The sequence below is a fragment of the Bombina bombina genome, chromosome 2 (assembly GCF_027579735.1).
Source record: "Bombina bombina isolate aBomBom1 chromosome 2, aBomBom1.pri, whole genome shotgun sequence".
NCBI classification, from domain to species: Eukaryota; Metazoa; Chordata; class Amphibia; order Anura; family Bombinatoridae; genus Bombina; species Bombina bombina.
The window spans coordinates 1,148,627,129-1,148,648,412 of NC_069500.1; the positions used below are offsets into that span (position 1 = coordinate 1,148,627,129).

The 21,284-nt window shown below is 42.1% G+C and overlaps 1 protein-coding gene across 2 annotated transcripts in view; it reads right to left on the bottom strand.

Moving 5' to 3' along the window:
* Positions 1-3,796: 3,796 nt before the first annotated feature.
* The window catches only part of AADAT (aminoadipate aminotransferase), a 269,306-nt gene continuing 251,818 nt past the window's right edge, over positions 3,797-21,284 (bottom strand). For both annotated transcript variants that reach the window (XM_053703826.1, XM_053703828.1), the window contains exons 13-14: positions 4,531-4,632; positions 3,797-3,921 (exon numbers count right to left, since the gene is read on the bottom strand). In XM_053703826.1, coding sequence (XP_053559801.1) covers positions 3,877-3,921; positions 4,531-4,632 — 147 coding nt within the window. In that variant the 3' untranslated portion in view covers positions 3,797-3,876. The remainder of the gene's footprint in view (positions 3,922-4,530; positions 4,633-21,284) is intronic.

Sequence of the window (21,284 nt, forward strand, 5' to 3'; positions counted from 1 at the left end):
ATCATCCCGGTTATATGATCAAAACAAACCGGGGATCCTTATATATCAAAATAGTAATCCCAAAATTGGACAACCCAAAACAGAGACACCCTCATATTCAGATAAAAATCGATCCAAATTAACATATATTTATTTCACTCTATAAGACTCGCAGCTGCGCAGCGCTATCCCAATCACTTTTTCTTCTCTTCTAAACTTCGGTGATAGTGTTTTTGAGGTTACATCACCATTCGGGATTAGCTAAGAGTCTGAGTGTAGAATCTTTGTATTAACTTTAACCCTCTATAGTTGTTTGTTGTACACATGTGCTGTATATCCAGAAGGAGAGTGTTGCTTGTTGTACACATGTGCTGTATATCCAGAAGAAGAGAGTTGTTTGTTGTACACATGTGCTGTATATCCAGAAGGAGAGTGTTGCTTGTTGTACACATGTGCTGTATATCCAGAAGGAGAGAGTTGTTTGTTGTACACATGTGCTGCATATCCAGAAGGAGAGAGTTGCTTGTTCATGTGCTGCATATCCAGGGGGAGAGAGTTGTTTGTTGTACACATGTGCTGCATATCCAGGGGGAGAGAGTTGTTTGTTGTACACATGTGCTGCATATCCAGAAGGAGAGAGTTGTTTGTTGTACATATGTGCTGCATATCCAGAAGGAAAGAGTTGTTTGTTGTACACATGTGCTTCATATCCATAAGGAGAGAGTTGTTTGTTGTACACATGTGCTGCATATCCATAAGGAGAGAGTTGTTTGTTGTACACATGTGCTGCATATCCATAAGGAGAGAGTTGTTTGTTGTACACATGTGCTGCATATCCAGAAGGAGAGAGTTGTTTGTTGTACACATGTGCTGTATATACAGAAGGAGAGAGTTGTTGTTGTACACATGTGCTGTATATCCAGAAGGAGAGTGTTGATTGTTGTACACATGTGCTGTATATCTAGAAGGAGAGTGTTGTTTGTTGTACACATGTGCTGTATATCCAGAAGGAGAGTGTTGCTTGTTGTACACATGTGCTGTATATCCAGAAGAAGAGAGTTGTTTGTTGTACACATGTGCTGTATATCCAGAAGGAGAGTGTTGCTTGTTGTACACATATGCTGTATATCCAGAAGGAGAGAGTTGTTTGTTGTACACATGTGCTGCATATCCAGAAGGAGAGAGTTGCTTGTTGTACACATGTGCTGCATATCCAGGGGGAGAGAGTTGTTTGTTGTACACATGTGCTGCATATCCAGGGGGAGAGAGTTGTTTGTTGTACACATGTGCTGCATATCCAGGGGGAGAGAGTTGTTTGTTGTACACATGTGCTGCATATCCAGGGGGAGAGAGTTGTTTGTTGTACACATGTGCTGCATATACAGAAGGAGAGAGTTGTTTGTTGTACACATGTGCTGCATATACAGAAGGAGAGAGTTGTTTGTTGTACACATGTGCTGTATATACAGAAGGAGAGAGTTGTTGTTGTACACATGTGCTGCATATACAGAAGGAGAGAGTTGTTTGTTGTACACATGTGCTGCATATACAGAAGGAGAGAGTTGCTTCCTGTACACATGTGCTGTATATCCACGAGAAGAGAGTTGTTTGTTGTACACATGTGCTGTATATCCAGAAGGAGAGAGTTGTTTGTTGTACACATGTGCTGTTTATCCAGAAGGAGAGAGTTGTTTGTTGTACACATGTGCTGCATATCCAGAAGGAGAGAGTTGCTTCCTGTACACATGTGCTGCATATCCAGAAGGAGAGAGTTGCTTGTTGTACACATGTGCTGCATATCCAGAAGGAGAGAGTTGTTTGTTGTACACATGTGCTGCATATCCAGGAGGAGAGAGTTGTTTGTTGTACACATGTGCTGTATATCCAGAAGAAGAGAGTTGTTTGTTGTACACATGTGCTGTATATCCAGAAGGAGAGAGTTGTTGTTGTACACATGTGCTGTATATCTAGAAGGAGAGAGTTGATTGTTGTACACATGTGCTGTATATCTAGAAGGAGAGAGTTGCTTGTTGTACACATGTGCTGTATATCCAGAAGGAGAGAGTTGCTTGTTGTACACATGTGCTGTATATCCAGAAGGAGAGAGTTGCTTGTTGTACACATGTGCTGTATATCCAGAAGGAGAGAGTTGCTTGTTGTACACATGTGCTGTATATCCAGAAGGAGAGAGTTCCTTGTTGTACACATGTGCTGCATATCTAGAAGGAGAGAGTTGCTTGTTGTACACATGTGCTGCATATCCAGAAGGAGAGAGTTGCTTGTTGTACACATGTGCTGTATATCCAGAAGGAGAGAGTTGCTTGTTGTACACATGTGCTGTATATCCAGAAGGAGAGAGTTGCTTGTTGTACACATGTGCTGTATATCCAGAAGGAGAGAGTTGCTTGTTGTACACATGTGCTGTATATCCAGAAGGAGAGAGTTGTTGTTGTTGTACACATGTGCTTCATATCCAGAAGGAGAGTGTTGTTGTTGTTGTACACATGTTCTGTATATCTAGAAGGAGAGAGTTGCTTGTTGTACACATGTGCTGTATGTCTAGAAGGAGAGAGTTGCTTGTTGTACACATGTGCTGCATATCCAGAAGGAGAGAGTTGTTTGTTGTACACATGTGCTGTATATCCAGAAGGAGAGAGTTGCTTGTTGTACACATGTGCTGTATATCCAGAAGGAGAAAGTTGCTTGTTGTACACATGTGCTGCATATCTAGAAGGAGAGAGTTGCTTGTTGTACACATGTGCTGCATATCCAGAAGGAGAAAGTTGCTTGTTGTACACATGTGCTTATTATCCAGAAGGAGAGAGTTGTTTGTTGTACACATGTGCTGCATATCCAGAAGGAGAGAGTTGCTTGTTGTACACATGTGCTGCATATCCAGAAGGAGAGAGTTGCTTGTTGTACACATGTGCTGTATATCCAGAAGGAGAGAGTTGCTTGTTGTACACATGTGCTGCATATCCAGAAGGAGAGAGTTGCTTGTTGTACACATGTGCTGCATATCCAGAAGGAGAGAGTTGCTTGTTGTACACATGTGCTGTATATCCAGAAGGAGAGAGTTGCTTGTTGTACACATGTGCTGTATATCCAGAAGGAGAGAGTTGCTTGTTGTACACATGTGCTGTATATCCAGAAGGAGAGAGTTGTTGTTGTTGTACACATGTGCTGCATATCCAGAAGGAGAGAGTTGTTTGTTGTACACATGTGCTGTATATCCAGAAGGAGAGAGTTGTTGTTGTTGTACACATGTGCTGCATATCCAGAAGGTGAGAGTTGTTGTTGCTGTACACATGTGCTGCATATCCAGGAGAGAGTTGTTTGTTGTACACATGTGCTGTATATCCAGAAGGAGAGAGTTGCTTGTTGTACACATGTGCTGTATATCCAGAAGGAGAGAGTTGCTTGTTGTACACATGTGCTGCATATCCAGAAGGAGAGAGTTGTTTGTTGTACATATGTGCTGTATATCCAGAAGGAGAGAGTTGTTGTTGTTGTACACATGTGCTGTATATCCAGAAGGAGAGAGTTGCTTGTTGTACACATGTGCTGTATATCCAGAAGGAGAGAGTTGTTGTTGTTGTACACATGTGCTGCATATCCAGAAGGAGAGAGTTGTTGTTGTTGTACACATGTGCTTATAATCCAGGAGAAAGTTGCTTGTTTTACACACATGCTGCATATTCTTTTAGAAATGGCAGCTTACTGACATACAATGAATGATTTACCTGGGTACAAATGCTTAGCTAGAAGAAGCAACCCCCTCCGGACACTCTTGGCACCTGCAAGTAACTGGCATGAGACTGTTGATTATAATGTTATTAAACATATAGAATATACAGAAAACCCTACAATTTTATGTAAAATGTAGAAGCTGTTGCATTATTTTCTTTCTTCCATGATTAGGGCAGCTAGCCTTTCAAAACCCTACAAAGTAAAAAAAAAACAAATGTTATACTTAAAAACATTCTTAACAGAGTATACACAGTGTAGACATATTTTTTTCTAAACACCCGAGCACAACCAACGACTAAGTAGCACAAAAAAAAACATACAGGTAGTTTTATATTCTGCTTTAATCATATTCTTAAACTTTTTGAAATGCTAGGAGTTACCGGTGCTATAAATGAGGGGGACTTTCAGTCATGAAGTATAAAAAACTTCATGCTGAAAGTACCTTTATTTAAAGTGAGTTTAACTCTTAGCCAATCGATCCGATAACTTATGACTAGCACGCTAATAGAGTAGAGGTGGAAATGTCACCTCATTGGGAAAATAGTGTTTGGTCGTGGGCGGCAGGAGGTGCTCAGCTTTGCCTAAACTCGAGGGCAAATAAAGGTACTTTCAGCATGATTTTTTTTTTAAACTATATGACCCTTTATTTATATCACTAGTAGGTCTTAGCGTTTCAAAAATGCTACAATTTTCCATCACTTTAATCTTCTTTGTTATTAGACAAAATTGTTTTAATGTGTTGATAAAAATAAGAAAAATATGCATTTAACATGGTTTTAATATTTTAAAAGAAACTCTTACTTGATCTATCTTCTCAGGTGACGATAATGAAAAAGCTGCCCTCACATAAGAACTGGGATCTGAGCTTTCAATATTAAATGCTGACCCAGGCACGAGCAGAACCTATATAAAAACAATAATATTTTAAATAAGCCAATGGGTGGAGGGCCCTGTCAAGGCTTGCACTGCTGAAGATCACGTTCATGTAAGGTGATTTACAAAACTGCTGGCTCTGAGTCTTACATGCTACGGTGGTACAAGGGGATGGCAAGAATCTGAGGTAAGAAAAAGTTAATGTTCATTACATGAATCCATGAATGGAAGAGTCTTTTAGGAGTGCTTGAAACATTAAAAACTAGGGGGAGTGTCTTGTGGAGTGAGGCAGAGAGTTTCACAAGATTGAGGCAATTTGGGAGAAATCCTGTAGATGAAACTTTGAAGAGGTAACAAGAGAGGAGGGAAAACATAATTTATGCTTACCTAATACATTATTTTCATTCGGATTGATGATAGTCCATGGGGCTCCATAACATGTGGGATATAATTCTTGCCACTAGGAGGAGGCCAAGAACCCACACAAGAGCTTAAATTACCTCCCACATCTCATCTCTATTCAGTTCAACCTATAGCCGAGCAGACAATAGTAAACATATAGGTAGGAAAGACAAAGTAGGGTCTTATAGATGTCTTAATTAGAACTGTCAGGTAAGCATAAATTATATTTTCTTTTGAAAAATTATGATAGTCCATAATGCTCCATACTATGTGGGATTAATACCCAAGCATGTTATGGAATGGGTGGAAGAATTTTCTGGAAGTTCCTATAAGTAAGAGACTGCGGTATGAAGGACTTTCCTGCCAAAAGCTGCTTGCAAAGAAGCTAAAACATTGAAGAGGTAACATTTAGAAAAATAATGCAGAGAAGATCATGTTGCAGCAAATCTGTTCCAAAGGTGCATCAATTTTGAAAACCCAGAAAGTAGAAACTGATCTTGTAGAATGAGCTGTAATTAGCTTAGTTGGCGACTTTCCCGCCACCAAGTAAGCTTTGTGAATTATCTGTTTGAGCCAAGAGGCCAAAGCTACAATAGTAGCCTTTTGCCCCTTTGTGAGTCTCAGAGTAATGAACAAACAAGCTGAAATTATTTTTTAATTCTTTAATAGCTTGAAGATCGAACTCCAATGTTTTGACTATGTCAAGATTATGAAAAGTAATTTCTTAGAATTAGCAGGATCTGGACACAAAGAAGAAACAACAATCTCCTTAAAAGATATTTTCCCGAAGAAACTACCTTAGGAAAAAAAAAAATATTTAGTATAAAGTACAGCTTTATCTTTGTTAAAGGCTAAAAATGGAGAATCACAGGACAAAGCTGAAAGCTCAAAAACTCACCTAGCTGATAAAAAGTTTGATATAAATGGAATGCATTTTTTGAAATGGAGGACCTTTTTCTTACTACTGAATGGACATAAGTCTGAACATCAAGAAGATTAGCTGAGTTTCTATGAAAGAGAACAGAAAACAATGACCTTTGACCTTCTAGGGAGCTAGCAGTCAAACCATTGTCAAAGCCATCTTGTAAAATCTAAAGAATTTTAGGAACCTTAAAGGAATTCGAGACTGCGCCCCAGCTAGAATTAGTGTCTGTCCACACAAAAGCCCATAATGGGGAAAGGAAAGATGCACCAAGGGTCAAAGAAGGACCTTGTATCCACCAAAGGAGAGATTGTTTAACAGACAATTACAAAGCAACATGCTGTTTCAATTGCAGAGAATCCTTTGACCACAAATTAAGCATAGATAGGTGAAGGGGACGCAAGTGAAGGCGGGCAAAAGAAACCACATCCGAAGCCGCAATCATGAGACTCACTACCTCCATGCACTGAACTGCTGATGGAAATAAAGCACGTTACAGGGACAGACACGCCTTCTGAAGTTTGGTTCTGTGTGATTTTGTCAGGAATAGAAGTATCAGGATTCAATCCATGATGACTCCTCAAAAGGACACCCTTGTATAACAGGAGTTAAAGAACTCTTTGGAACTTTGATACTTCAACTGTGGTTTTGAAGAAAAGATAATAGCCTTTGAGTATGGACAATAGTTAGAGGCTAGTAAGGGGTCTGTACTTGGATATCATTCAGATAAGGAGCAATTGAGATCTCCTGAGCTCGGATCACCGCCAACAATGCTCCTAGCATCTTTGTAAAAATGCAAGGAACTGAAGTCAAACGAAATGTAAGGGCGGCAAATTGGCAGTGTTTGACTGTGAATGCAAACCTTAGGAATTAATTGTGGTCTTGTTGCAGGTGTAAATCTTTTAGATCTATAGTAGACGTGACCGCAACTCAAGGTAAAAGTTTTAAAACTTTTACCTTGAGTTGCGGTTGCGCTCTGTGTGTTTTTTCTGTTTGCAGTATCGATTGGGCTGGGCGCTCTTTAGCGTCCAGTAACTAAGACAGCAGCACCGCAGTCAAGAACAGAGAGAGGAGGAAGCCGGACTACATCAGACAGAGCGTATAACGTGGATACTATTCTACCATACTCCTTGAGTCATTAAGGTAACATGAATTCATGTAACAAATAGATACACATACGGTTACAATAACAAGTGTATATGCAAGTGTGTGATACATACCAATATTTATTGTTACAATTGAAATGTTGGTTTCGGTTTGATCTTTAATTAAGTTTTTCTGCCAAGCAGCTCATTCTGATCAGTTTATATGAAATATTTTATATAAGTAATTTGTATTTATCAGATGTAAAATAAGCATACAATGGTATAAGGTAAGTAAGCTTTAGTCCCAGGAGCAAGGTGAGCATACAATGGTATAAGGTTATGCTTTAGTGTCAGGAGCAAGGTGAGCATACACAGGTACCAGGTAAGTATGCTTTATTCTCAGGAGCAAGGTGAGCATACACAGGTATCAGGTAAGTATGCTTTAGTGTCAGGAGCAAGGTGAGCATACAATGGTATAAGGTTATGCTTTAGTGTCAGGAGCAAGGTGAGCATACACAGGTACCAGGTAAGTATGCTTTATTCTCAGGAGAAAGGTGAGCATACACAGGTATCAGGTAAGTATGCTTTAGTGTCAGGAGCAAGGTGAGCATACACAGGTATCAGGTAAGTATGCGTTTAGACTCATGAGCAAGGTCTTCATACACAGGTATCAGTTAGGTATGCTTAAGTTTCAGGAGCAAGGTGAGCATACAAAGGAACTTAGGGCTCAGGAGCAAGGTGAGCAAGGTAAGAGGGTAATAACTTAGCCCAAAGTGATGGGTTGGGTGAGTTTTTAAAAGAACTCCCGCAAATGAGTCCTCCAGGTACCTATCATTTTAACACGGCTCCTTTAAATTTATGAAAGATTCCAAAAGAAGTTAGTGGAGGTATATGCAGGCTGCACAACTTAGTTAAAAATTAATGAAGTTTATTAGATCATTTAAAACTGATCGACATGGATCAGATCATCTACCACTGACACTGAAATTTGCCCTTCCTGCGGTGAGTAGGACCGGAACTTATGATATTATTCACTGTGATTATCAAGTCAGTCGTTTGATACCGGTGTGGGAACTGTGCATTGTGGTATTATTATTGATCTTTAAAGTGAACAAAAGGATATACATCTGAACACACACACGCCATTGAAAAGGTATACACACGCCTGTGATAGAAACATACTAGTGGATGCCGGTTTTTCAATAACAACACGTTATTAAATTGATTATACAATCATACCATTAAGTGCTCCACTGGAGTTTATAAAATATCAAATACCATAAAGCTTGTTGATTAATATTGCTTTGGAACATAACGAAATCGCTGTCATCTAACATTCCATAGGACCTATAGCAGTCGCTGTTTAGAGTCTAGTGTATGAATGCTGGCTGTCCTTTAAATTTAGGCAGCCCATCGCCACAAGTGCCTAGAGACTTGCAGCCGCAGCTTAAGTCAAGCAGGGGTCTTACTGTCCCTCTATGTGAGATGGCGAGAAGATCGGTACTCTTGGCATTTGCCGAGACCAGATCGCCACGAACCGGTAAGGGTAAGTACCCTTACACATGCATACATGAAAGCACTACGTACACAGTGTGACAGAAAGAAAACGTGCTTTTTACATAGAGACTCTTATGCAGATAATCTCCTATTTACACAAGGAAGCAAATACATATGTCTGTATTTGCAAAATAAAGACCTATGCCAAAGATACAGTGTGTACGCTGTTGAACATGGCAAAATTATCATATTATTGCTAAAGGAGAATAAATGCACACCAATATTTATGGAATAAAGAAATTAGGCATGATGAATACACACACACACACACACACATATATATATATATATATATATATATATATATATATATATATACAGTATCTCACAAAAGTGAGTACACCCCTTACATTTTTGTAAATAACTTAAATTATGCTTGCTTACCTGATAATTTTCTTTTCCTCTGACGGGAAGAGTCCACAGCTTTTGGGAAAATAAGAACCTAGCCATGAGGAGGAGGCAAAGACACCCCAGCCAAAGGCTTAAATACCTCCCCCACTTCCCTCACCCCCCAGTCATTCTGCCAAGGGAACAAGGAACAGTAGGAGAAATATCAGGGTGAAAAAAAGGTGCCAAAACAACGAAAAACGAAATACTGCCGCCTCATACAGGGAGTGCAGAATTATTAGGCAAATGGGTATTTTGACCACATCATCCTCTTTATGCATGTTGTCTTACTCCAAGCTGTATAGGCTCGAAAGCCTACTACCAATTAAGCATATTAGGTGATGTGCATCTCTGTAATGAGAAGGGGTGTGGTCTAATGACATCAACACCCTATATCAGGTGTGCATAATTATTAGGCAACTTCCTTTCCTTTGGCAAAATGGGTCAAAAGAAGGACTTGACAGGCTCAGAAAAGTCAAAAATAGTGAGATATCTTGCAGAGGGATGCAGTACTCTTAAAATTGCAAAGCTTCTGAAGCGTGATCATCGAACAATCAAGCGTTTCATTCAAAATAGTCAACAGGGTCGCAAGAAGCGTGTGGAAAAACCAAGGCGCAAAATAACTGCCCATGAACTGAGAAAAGTCAAGCGTGCAGCTGCCAAGATGCCACTTGCCACCAGTTTGGCCATATTTCAGAGCTGCAACATCACTGGAGTGCCCGAAAAGCACAAGGTGTGCAATACTCAGAGACATGGCCAAGGTAAGAAAGGCTGAAAGACGACCACCACTGAACAAGACACACAAGCTGAAACGTCAAGACTGGGCCAAGAAATATCTCAAGACTGATTTTTCTAAGGTTTTATGGACCGATGAAATGAGAGTGAGTCTTGATGGGCCAGATGGATGGGCCCGTGGCTGGATTGGTAAAGGGCAGAGAGCTCCAGTCCGACTCAGACGCCAGCAAGGTGGAGGTGGAGTACTGGTTTGGGCTGGTATCATCAAAGATGAGCTTGTGGGCCCTTTTCGGGTTGAGGATGGAGTCAAGCTCAACTCCCAGTCCTACTGCCAGTTTCTGGAAGACACCTTCTTCAAGCAGTGGTACAGGAAGAAGTCTGCATCCTTCAAGAAAAACATGATTTTCATGCAGGACAATGCTCCATCACACGCGTCCAAGTACTCCACAGCGTGGCTGGCAAGAAAGGGTATAAAAGAAGAAAATCTAATGACATGGCCTCCTTGTTCACCTGATCTGAACCCCATTGAGAACCTGTGGTCCATCATCAAATGTGAGATTTACAAGGAGGGAAAACAGTACACCTCTCTGAACAGTGTCTGGGAGGCTGTGGTTGCTGCTGCACGCAATGTTGATGGTGAACAGATCAAAACACTGACAGAATCCATGGATGGCAGGCTTTTGAGTGTCCTTGCAAAGAAAGGTGGCTATATTGGTCACTGATTTGTTTTTGTTTTTGAATGTCAGAAATGTATATTTGTGAATGTTGAGATGTTATATTGGTTTCACTGGTAAAAATAAATAATTGAAATGGGTATATATTTGTTTTTTGTTAAGTTGCCTAATAATTATGCACAGTAATAGTCACCTGCACACACAGATATCCCCCTAAAATAGCTAAAACTAAAAACAAACTAAAAACTACTTCCAAAAATATTCAGCTTTGATATTAATTAGTTTTTTGGGTTCATTGAGAACATGGTTGTTGTTCAATAATAAAATTAATCCTCAAAAATACAACTTGCCTAATAATTCTGCACTCCCTGTAGATAAAACACGGGCGGGGAGCTGTGGACTCTTCCTATCAGAAGAAAAGAAAATTAGCTGTTAAGCATAATTTAAGTTTTTCTTCTCAAACGGGAAGAGTCCACAGCTGAATTCATTACTTTTGGGAAAACAATACCCAAGCTATAGAGGACACTGAATGCAACAAAAGAGCGGGTACAGAAGGCGGCCCCTTCGAAGGGCACCACAGCCTGAAAAAAACCCAGAACCCTACAAAAAAAAACTGTAACACTTAGAACAAGGGGTTAAAAACCTGAAAGGATCCAGTAACTGTCCATCATTTAAATAACCTACAAGGCCGGGCTAGAGATCACTCAGATTCCTAGATCCATTGAGCACAGAAAGTCATCAAGGAGCCAAGTTCCGCTGGTTTCCTGATCAACAGAACTAACCCTCAACCTGAAGGAAGAGCCTTCACCTACCCCCAAGGGGTAAAGCTGAGGACCCATAAGATATCTAGAGGACCACCAATAAAAGAAAGAAAACACGAAACCACTAAGGCGAACCCAAGGTTGCTAAAGACAACCGCCCAGGGAAAAAACTCCCTAGAAAGACAAGGACCAGGGAGCAACAAAACACTTAAAAGAGAGTGATCACGAGAAACCCCAAGGTTTATCCTCAGATCCCTGACCCAACACTATACGCTTTATGGTGCTACAAGGAAGCCACAAGCTCCCCACTGTACCCTAGTCTAGCAGACACAGTAGCTAACTAGTCAAACATAGGTAGAAAACCCATATAAAACAATGGAAATTCTGAACCTGCAGACAAGGATGATTATCCCAGCAGAGAAAAATCTTGTGAAACACAGTCACCTCTGAACAAGAACTCGCAAACTCCAGCCTCAAGACAGCAAAGCTGACCCTAAGCCAACATGGGAGATCATCCCACAGAGAATGCCGAAAAATTCTTGACAACAACTCTTGTCTAGGAAACTTTAGAACAACATCCAACACCAGCAGAATATGCAACCAGTGGAGGGATGAACACGGTGACCCCCCCACCAATCAATGCCGGAACTAGCATAGAGAGCTGTTACAATAGGATTCAAACTTCAAACCTCCAGCTACTAGGCAGGGAGATAACCATCAAGTCACTTAGACCTGCAGCAACTGGAAGCACACTGACCCCCTTCCGAGGTAACGGACACAGTCCAAAAAATTGGCAATGTTTGAATACAAAGAATACAAAATTCTCCGAACCACACCTCAGAAGAAAAAAGGAAGGGGCCCCAAGGAAGAACAACTCTGACCAATATTTAAATTAGCTTGTCAGGAGACAACCCCTACACTGCTCCCTTCCCAAGATGGACTACTCCCAAGCAAAGGAGATAGGGCACTGAACTACAGTGTCCCAGTACCAGAACCCAGTCCCATGACCTCTTGCACGCAAGGAGGGCAATACACCTCGGAAAACGATAAGAGAAAGAGCTATGAGGCCTCATGGAATGCAACACTGCAAGACCTCCCTGAAGGAGGGTAAACGTAAAGGACCGATTTCCCAGCCAAAGGCTTGGCGAAGAGAGGAGAAATGGTAACAACCATTGATAAGATATCGACAACTCAGTTGAAACTAACAACCATGAGCTCACATCAAGGCACAACAATAGCTGCCGCTGACAACAACCGTAAGATCTCGTCTGAGAGACAGCAAAACTATCCCTCAGATAGATACCAACTCGTCCCTGAAGGGACAATCAGAGGTTGTAGAACCCAAAGGCTTGAAACCGAATTTAAAACAGCTTGCGAACACACAATAATGGTGCAAATAGCTGCAGCTGGTTTCACCTAGGACCGATTCAGATCCGGACTCCGAAATCTCAGACAAGAGACATGGCCAAAAGTCAGACCCCCGGAACCCAAGACCGGTCAATGTCCTAACCCCCAGAGGACTATCCAGTGATCTCATACAAGGAGTGCACCCTGCAGTGCACTCCCATATCCCAATGTCCCTGGACAGTGTACTCTCGAAGGAAATACAGACCAAAAAGGCCAAGGAGACATCTTAACAGGTCTAGGAAGAGGGCAACCAGCATCCAAAGGTGCAACTGGATCCCGAACCCACTGCTGTAAACCAAAAGAGATAGATCTTTTAGAGAGTTGAAAGGGAACACCCCCCGCTAAAGACCACGGGGTTACAAGAGACAGGCTGCAAACTAGTCCGTAGGATGAGGAGATGAGGATATCATAAAAGACCCTTCCAGGATCAGTCTCCCAGAATCCTGTACCTCACAGGACAAAACACAGTGGGATTCTCACAACTCCGGGCCGACCAGTCGACCAGGGGAGAATGCCGGGGAAAATCAAAAGGGAAGACCCCAAACCCCTGTGCTGCCAACTAAAAGAGCAAGTAACAAGGACATACCCGAACTTCCAAACACAGATGACCTGACCACCCAAGAGGGGGACAAAGTAGTCCCAGCAACCTACGAGAGGTGCCTGAGACTAGCCAGAAATTAGACATCCAGAAGATACAAAGAGAGAAAACGAATTTGCTATCCATTTGGTACCCCCGATTCCTAGAGGTCATCCAATCTCCAAACCGCATCATGGGGGTGGATTCAAACCCCTAAACTTGAGTTTGATAATCAGACATGTTACCACTAGGACACCGTAGAGGCCCACTAAATAGTAGAAACGGGAGGTGAACCAAAGCAGCCCTCCATCATCTAAAATGGAGGCAACAAGAAAACTTAAACACTTATCAAAGTGAACAACCCAGCACCCGACAGAGTAACCCGTACACCGGCACCCCGTGGATGACATGAACCGTAAGGAACAGCATCTAGTGCCTGACCAAGACCCGCCTGGCACGAGAACACTCCGAAACTGTCCAAGGAAAATGGAGGTCCCTGAAGGAATCGATAACATAAACTATAAACATAACTATGCATTATATAAAACTGCGCAACTTCTGAGGAAGTGCCCACGCGACCACAAAATTGGAAGTATCAGTTCCAGATGAGAAACGTTCCCAAAACGGAAACTATAACAAACATGAGCTTCGTAAAACCAATTAAACACATCTTAACCGGATCAAATAAAATGAAGGCAGCACCCACGGGTGAACGCCCAAGGAGAATGGGTACACCAACGGGACCAGGCGATTAGAGGCCCCAATCCCCTCGCCGATTTGATGGGTGTCAGAGGACCTCGCTTCCCCAGAAGGTCGAACTGACTCAGGCGATTTCACGCTCAACGGACCCTGGTTAACAGAACACGGACAGTATCTTAGAAATACTTCTCTTGGGAGATATATGTGCCAGCACCATAGATATGGCCATGCGGAACCGTGCCATAACCTCTGGAAGAAACAAGTCACCTTCCAGAGAAGAAGTAACGGCCCTAGGGACACTGCTTGCGTAGCGAAAGAAAATTCTGGGGCACGCGCCTCACTGGACATGGAATTCTCAGGGGCGGATGGCTCAACGCACTCTAGGCTCCCTGAATTGGGGGAAAAGAGTACTCTAGCACAGCAATCGGAAAATAACTGATGGGCATGGATAACCCAGGCCATTTCATACTCCTAACAAGACGTATACTCAGAGTCAGAGATGTCTGTCTCTAAAAAATCAGAATCCTCCATAACTTGGAGATTGCAAATATGGACAAAAACTAAGCGGCACCTTACACCCCCAATGGCTGGGGCACTCAGCACCTCCTGTGAACCAGACAACCAACGAACAGACTCTCTCCGTCGTCACTCGGTCAGAGTACGGAAATGGAAATACAACGTGACCAAATGCGGTCACGCGATGCACCATGTAAGCTTAGCAAAAAAAAAAAAGGCACGCCAGTCCAAAAGGACCGCACGGTCTGATAAGGCAGTTATGTTCCTAATAGCCCTGAGCCCAAAGTATCACTACACAATAGCAGACAGAATCACATAACAAACATGATCAAAGTCCCCCCTGTTCAATAAACCCTCACAGGAGATATTAACCCTTGATTCCATAAGATAAAAGGAGTCCCACTGGGACCCTTACTTCTTTTGGTAACATTACATTCCCATATTGAAATAAAATGAAACGATCTTACCGGAATCTACGCCGTGGAACAGGAACACAGCCCTTCAAGTGTGACAGATAGCAGCATCGCTTCTGACATGGACTTGAGTGAATAATGGTAGGCAGCAAAACTCATCAACGCTGATTGCCAAACATGAGTCGGGATGGTTTTGCAGAGACGACACCTCCCTGTATCTCCAGACTCTAACTTTCATCCATGCTCTCACTGAGAAGCTGACAGGATTACTTAAAACTCTGGTCCTATTCTGAAGAGTACTACCCTCCATAAGAGATCTTCAAACTTCTGATACTTCTCCCTCCTGTGACAAAAGGCAACTGGTCACGGCAAGTTCAACATGGCACCTCATGGCAAAGAACTCTCTGAGGATCTGAAAAAAGAATTGTTGCTCTACATAAAGATGGCCTAGGCTATAAGAAGATTGCCAAGACCCTGAAACTGAGCTGCAGCATGGTGGGCACGACCATACAGTGGTTTCACAGGATAGGTTCCACTTAGAACAGACCTCGTCATGGTCGACCTAAGAGGTTGAGGGCATGTGCTCAGCGTCATATCCAGAGGTTGTCTTTGGGAAATAGACATATGAATGCTGTTAACATTGCTGCAGAGGTTGAAGAGGTGGGGGATCATCCTGTCAGTGCTCAGACCATACGCCGCACACTACATCAAATTGGTTTGCACGGCTGTCGTCCCAGAAGAAAGCCTCTTCTAAAGATGATGCACAAGAAAGCCAGCAAACAGTTTACTGAAGACAAGCAGACTAAGGACATGGTTTACTGGAACCATGTCCTGTGGTTCGATGAGACCAAGATAAACTTATTTGGTTCAGATGGTGTCTAGCGTGTGTGGTGTCAACCAGGTGAGCAGTACAAAGACAAGTGTGTCTTGTCTACAGTCAAGCATGGTGGTGGAAGTGTCATGGTCTGGGCCTGCATGAGTGCTGCCGGCACTGGGGAGCTACAGTTAATTGAGGAAACCATGAATGCCAACATGTACTGCAAAATACTGAAGCAGAGCATGAACCCCTCCGTTCAGAGTATTCCAACATGATAATGACCCCAAACACACCTCCAAGACGACCACTGCCTTGCTAAAGAAGCTGAGAGTAAAGGTGATAGACTGGTCAAACATGTTTCCAGACCTAAACCCAATTGAGCATCTGTGGGGCATTATCAAATGGAAGGTGGGGGAGCGCAAGGTCTCTAACATCCACCAGCTCTGTGATGTCGTCAAGGAGGAGTGGAAGAGGACTCCAGTGGCAACCTGTGAACTCCATACCCAAGGCAGTGCTGGAAAATAATAATGGCCACACAAAATATTGAAACTTTGGACCCAATTTGGACATTTCCACTTAGGGGTGTACTCACTATTGTTGCCAACGGTTTAGACATTAATGGCTGTGTGTTGAGATATTTTGAGGGGACAGCACATTTACACTGTTATACAGACTGTACACTCACTACTTTACATTGTAGCAAAGTGTAATTTCTTCAGTGTTGTCACATGAAAAGATATAATAAAATATTTACAAAAATGTGAGGAGTGTACTCACTTTTGTGAGATACTGTATCTTTTCATGTGACAACACTGAAGAAATTACACTTTGCTACAATGTAAAGAGTGTAAAGCCTGTATAACAGTGTACATTTGCTGTCCCCTCAAAATAACTCAACACACAGCTATTAATGTCTAAACCATTAACAACATAAGTGAGTACACCCCTAAGTGGAAATGTCCAAATTGGGCCCAAAGTGTCAATATTTTGTGTGGCCACCATTATTTCCCAGCACTGCCTTAACCCTCTTGGGCATGGAGTTCACCAGAGCTTCACAGGTTGCCACTGGAGTCCTCTTCCACTCCTCCATGACGACATCACAGAGCTGGTGGATGTTAGAGACCTTGCGATCCCCCACCTTCCGTTTGAGGATGCCCTACAGATGGTCAATAGGGTTTAGGTCTGGAGACATGCTTGGCCAGTCCATCACGTTTACCCTCAGCTTCTTTAGCAAGGCAGTGGTCGTTTTGGAGGTGTGTTTGGGGTAGTTATCATGTTTGAACACTGCCCTGTGGCCCAGTCTCCGAGGGGAGGGGATCATGCTCTGCTTCAGTAGGTCACAGTACATGTTGGTATTCATGGTTCATTGAATGAACTGTAGCTCCCCAGTGCCAGCAGCACTCATGCAGGTCCAGACCATGACACTTCCACCACCATGCTTGACTGTAGGAAAGACACACTTGTCTTTGTACTCCTCACATGGTTGCCGCGACACACGCTTGACACCATCTGAACCAAATAAGTTTATCTTGGTCTCATCGGACCACAGGTTCCAGTAATCCATGTCCTTAGTCTGCATGACAGCCATGCAGACCCATTTGATGCAGTATGTGGGGTATGGTCTGAGCACTGACAGGCTGACCCCCCACCCCTCTCATACGTCTATTTCCCAAAGACAACCTCTGGATATGATGCTGAGCACTGAGCCTGTTCTGAGTGGAACCTGTCCTGTGAAACCGCTGTATGGTCTTGCCCACTGTGCTGCAGCTCAGTTTTAGGATCTTGGCAATCTTCTTATAGCCTAGGCCATCTTTATGTAGAGCAACAATTCTTTTTTTCAGATCCTCAGAGAGTTCTTTGCCATGAGATGCCATGTTGAACTATCAGTGACCAGTATGAGACAGTGTGGGAGCGATAACACCAAATTTAACACACCTGCTCCCCATTCACACCTGGGATATTGTAACACTAACGAGTCACATGACACCGGGAACGGAAAATGGCTAATTGGGCCCAATTTGGACATTTCCACTTAGGGGTGTACTCACTTTTGTTGCCAACAATTTAGATATTAATGGCTGTGTGTTGAGTTATTATGAGGGGACAACAAATTTACACTGTTATACAGGCTGTACACTCACTACTTTACATTGTAGCAAAGTGTCATTTCGTCAGTGTTGTCACATGAAAAGATATAATAAAATATTTACAAAAATGTGGACTTGTGTATGTGGACTCACATGGAAATTAGACATGTATTGTTAAAGTGACTTAGAACAAACAAGAGCAGAAAGCCCTGCTGTATATATAATAAAGCAAAAAACAAAGGCATTTGTTTGCATATACTGTAGAATGCAAGGACCATGCTGACATGCATAAATGATTCCTTATCTAAAAATACTATAACAATCCATTGTGAGATTGTTCGTATAAATAAAGGAATCACTACATGTTAAATCAATACATTTTATATAGGGGGCAAATATCATATTAACAGATATGAAATATTAGAAAGTGCAGAGAGAATAATACACCATCATGCTTTAGTTAATTACAGAGGAAACTGTAAAATAACTAAGAACAACACAGGGTTTGAGACATAACTATTGTTAAAATTATGGAAACCCTCTTTCTCAGAAACATACACTGCTAGTAGTATCCAGAACCACCTAATACTCTAAAAATTGCATGGTAATGCAGGAGTTGAAGCAGAGAAATATGAAAGTTTGAGATTGAGATATCTTTACATACACCTCCTGTTCTCCTGCTACCCGTGGAGGAAACAGTACAACTGCTAAAGCCCCTTCACACATTTGATGTAAAAGAGAGGGAACAAGAGCAAGAGAATGAGTGGCGGGAGAAAGTCATCCCGTAACCCCGCTGCACACCATCATGATTGCACAAACCACAAGAGTGTGGCACTAAAAATGGTGGCGCTATGTAAACAGTAAGTGTGTGTGAGGAAAATGTAAACAGTAAGCGTGTGTGAGGAAAAATTATGGCAGTTGGACTTAAAATCAATACCTGCTCTCTAAAAGCTTTCCATCCATAAGGGAACATGGAGATGACGGGCTTCCATAAGTTTACCTCAGACGAATGCTAGAAATATTTTAAAGCAGAAGACGTCTGCTTAACACACCACTAGTGTACATGAAGTTGTAATTAAGTAAAGACTGTTAAAGCCTTAATAAAGTGTAATTAGAAGCTGAATAGAGCTTTTAAACCCACTTAAATTAGGTGATCTGTCTGAAAGTACCTGATTAGTCCCCTGGCTATGCTGTTCTCATAAACATGTACCACCAAAATAGCCTGTGGGCTATGTGAGTGCTTCTGGGCTTACCTTAATGTCACCCCCTCCACTGAGCTAACCAGTATGATCTTGTTGCTGTATCCAGCAGAGAGCCCATCCAGTGCTTATAGAAGTATAGCAGTGGATTATTGAGGAAATATCAATATCTCACAGAGGTAGGCTAAGGACAAGTCCTCCCGAGACCTGAGGGTATTTATAGCTGAAATATAATAAGGAGATACGGTGCAATAACACGGTAATCCTATTTCAGTGTATCATTCAGCTTGCTGAATCTCTTCTGTCTTCTTTGTAAATTATATGTCCCAGGGATAAAGGGTCTCATATATTGATTTGAGTTCCCAAACATTAATCCATATGCAAGTAGTTTGAACACCCTTATTCTCAACTTTCTCCTGTGAGGCCAAGAACAGAACCCAATAGAGATGGGAAGTGGAAGGGAATTTAAGCTCCTGTGTTGGTTCTTGGCCTACTCCTAGGTGTGGGAATTATATCCCACATGTTATAGAGCCCTATGAACTATCATAATTTTATTAAAGAAAAAGAAGGTAATGAGTACAGAGAAGGGGATGGGATGGAGTGTATCTGGGGACAAGGTGAGAGATAGGGAAGCAGTGTTATTTAGGGCCTTGAATGTTAGGATCAGGATTTTGTGTTTTATTCTGACGGGCTAGAGAAAACTAGTGAAGGCATTGGCACAGAGGTGCAGCAGATGAAGAATGATGTGTAAGGAAGAGCAGCCTGGCAGAGACATCCATTGTGTATTGTAAAGGAGATGACAGATAGGGAGACCAGTGAGGATGAAGTTGCAATAGTCAAGGTGGGAAATAATGAGTTGATTAAAATCTTAGCTATGTCTTATTTGAAGAATTGGCAAATTCTGGCAGATGTTGGCCAACGATGGAATATTAGGAGTGAATGAAAGGTGGAAAATAAGGAGCTAGGTTTAGCTTAAGCTAGTGAGAGGACACCCAGGATATAATATCAGAAAGATAGTTAGTGACAAGAGTTAGCAAGTAAGAGGATAGATCTGGTGCAGAGAGGTAGATTTGAGTGCAATCAGCAAATAAATAATATTGAAACCCCTGGAACATTATTAAGGGACCTAAAGACAAAGTATAGTCTGAGAAGAGAAGGTAACTAAGGACAGAGCCTTGTGGTACCCCAAAAGAAAGTGGTAAAGGGTGAGAGGATACACCAGAGAAGGCTACACTAATGGTGTTGTTAGAGGAGAACCATGCGAAGGCTGTGTCGACAAAGGATTGGAGGGTTTGGAGCAAGAAAGGGTGGCCTAAAGTATCAAAGTATGCAGACAGATTGACAAGGATTAACAGAGAGAAGTAGCCTTTAGAGTTTGCTGTAAGTAGGTCATTAGTAACCTTCATGATTGCAGTCTTATTAAGTAATATAAAAGAAGCCTTCCAGATGGATGCAATATTATTTGATAATTATTGCACATTATTATTATTTGTTCAGTATTATTTATTTGTAAAGTACCAACATATTCCACAGCTGTGCACAGATTAATGTGTTCACCATAGAAAGCAGTGGTTTTCTGACTTACTAGTCTCTGCAGTGATTTGGCAGCTACAACTTAAACTGCATACACTGCTCTTTGACAAGTTAGTTTAGACAGCTAAGGCAACTTGCCAAGAGAAGTTAGACAGCTAAAACAACTTCTCAGGGAGCAGTGTAAGTTTCAGATGCATACTCATTACTTAGTTTTTGTGTCCCTCCCTAAATATTTTTCTGTTAATGTACTTTTTCCTTTTTTGCTGTGTGTAGTATAAAGTGCACAGCTAGTACTATTGCAGCCATTAATGCCAAATTGCTGAGTAGGTGGTTCTGAATGTATTCTACAGGTGCTGGTTAGGGAGCCTAGGAAAATAGTGAACTGTGTGGGGAAGGAACAATACAGTAGTATCGGAAATCTCATAACAGGAAATGAAAAACACAGGGAAGTTCACTTTCAATTTTAACAACTTTAGCTACATATACACACACAAGGCAAAAACAATATTGAGTCAATTGAGCCGCTCTTTTTTAAAAACCCTTTCCGGTCCTATATATCCGACAAAGGGTTTTACCCAGGGGCGTATTAAGGCATAGGCACACAAGGCCCGTGCCTAGGGCGGCAGATTTGGGGGGGGGCAGCACTTTTTTATATTGCCTCCGGCCGCTGCTGCACTTTAACAAACGGCGCGCTTTTGTGTAAGTATTAGTAAGAGATTTCCAGTCGGAGTTGAGCACGCCACAAATACACTCTAATAATTGCGCATAGCATTCATTTGCCTTTCACCTCTGGCTAGTCTACCAGCGTAACTCAGAGATAGGAACGTATGCGGAACCAGATTGCTGCTGCCCCCTTGACACCCGAGGAGATTTCACAGGTGCTGCCTCTAGGGGATGACGTGGCTGTGCCG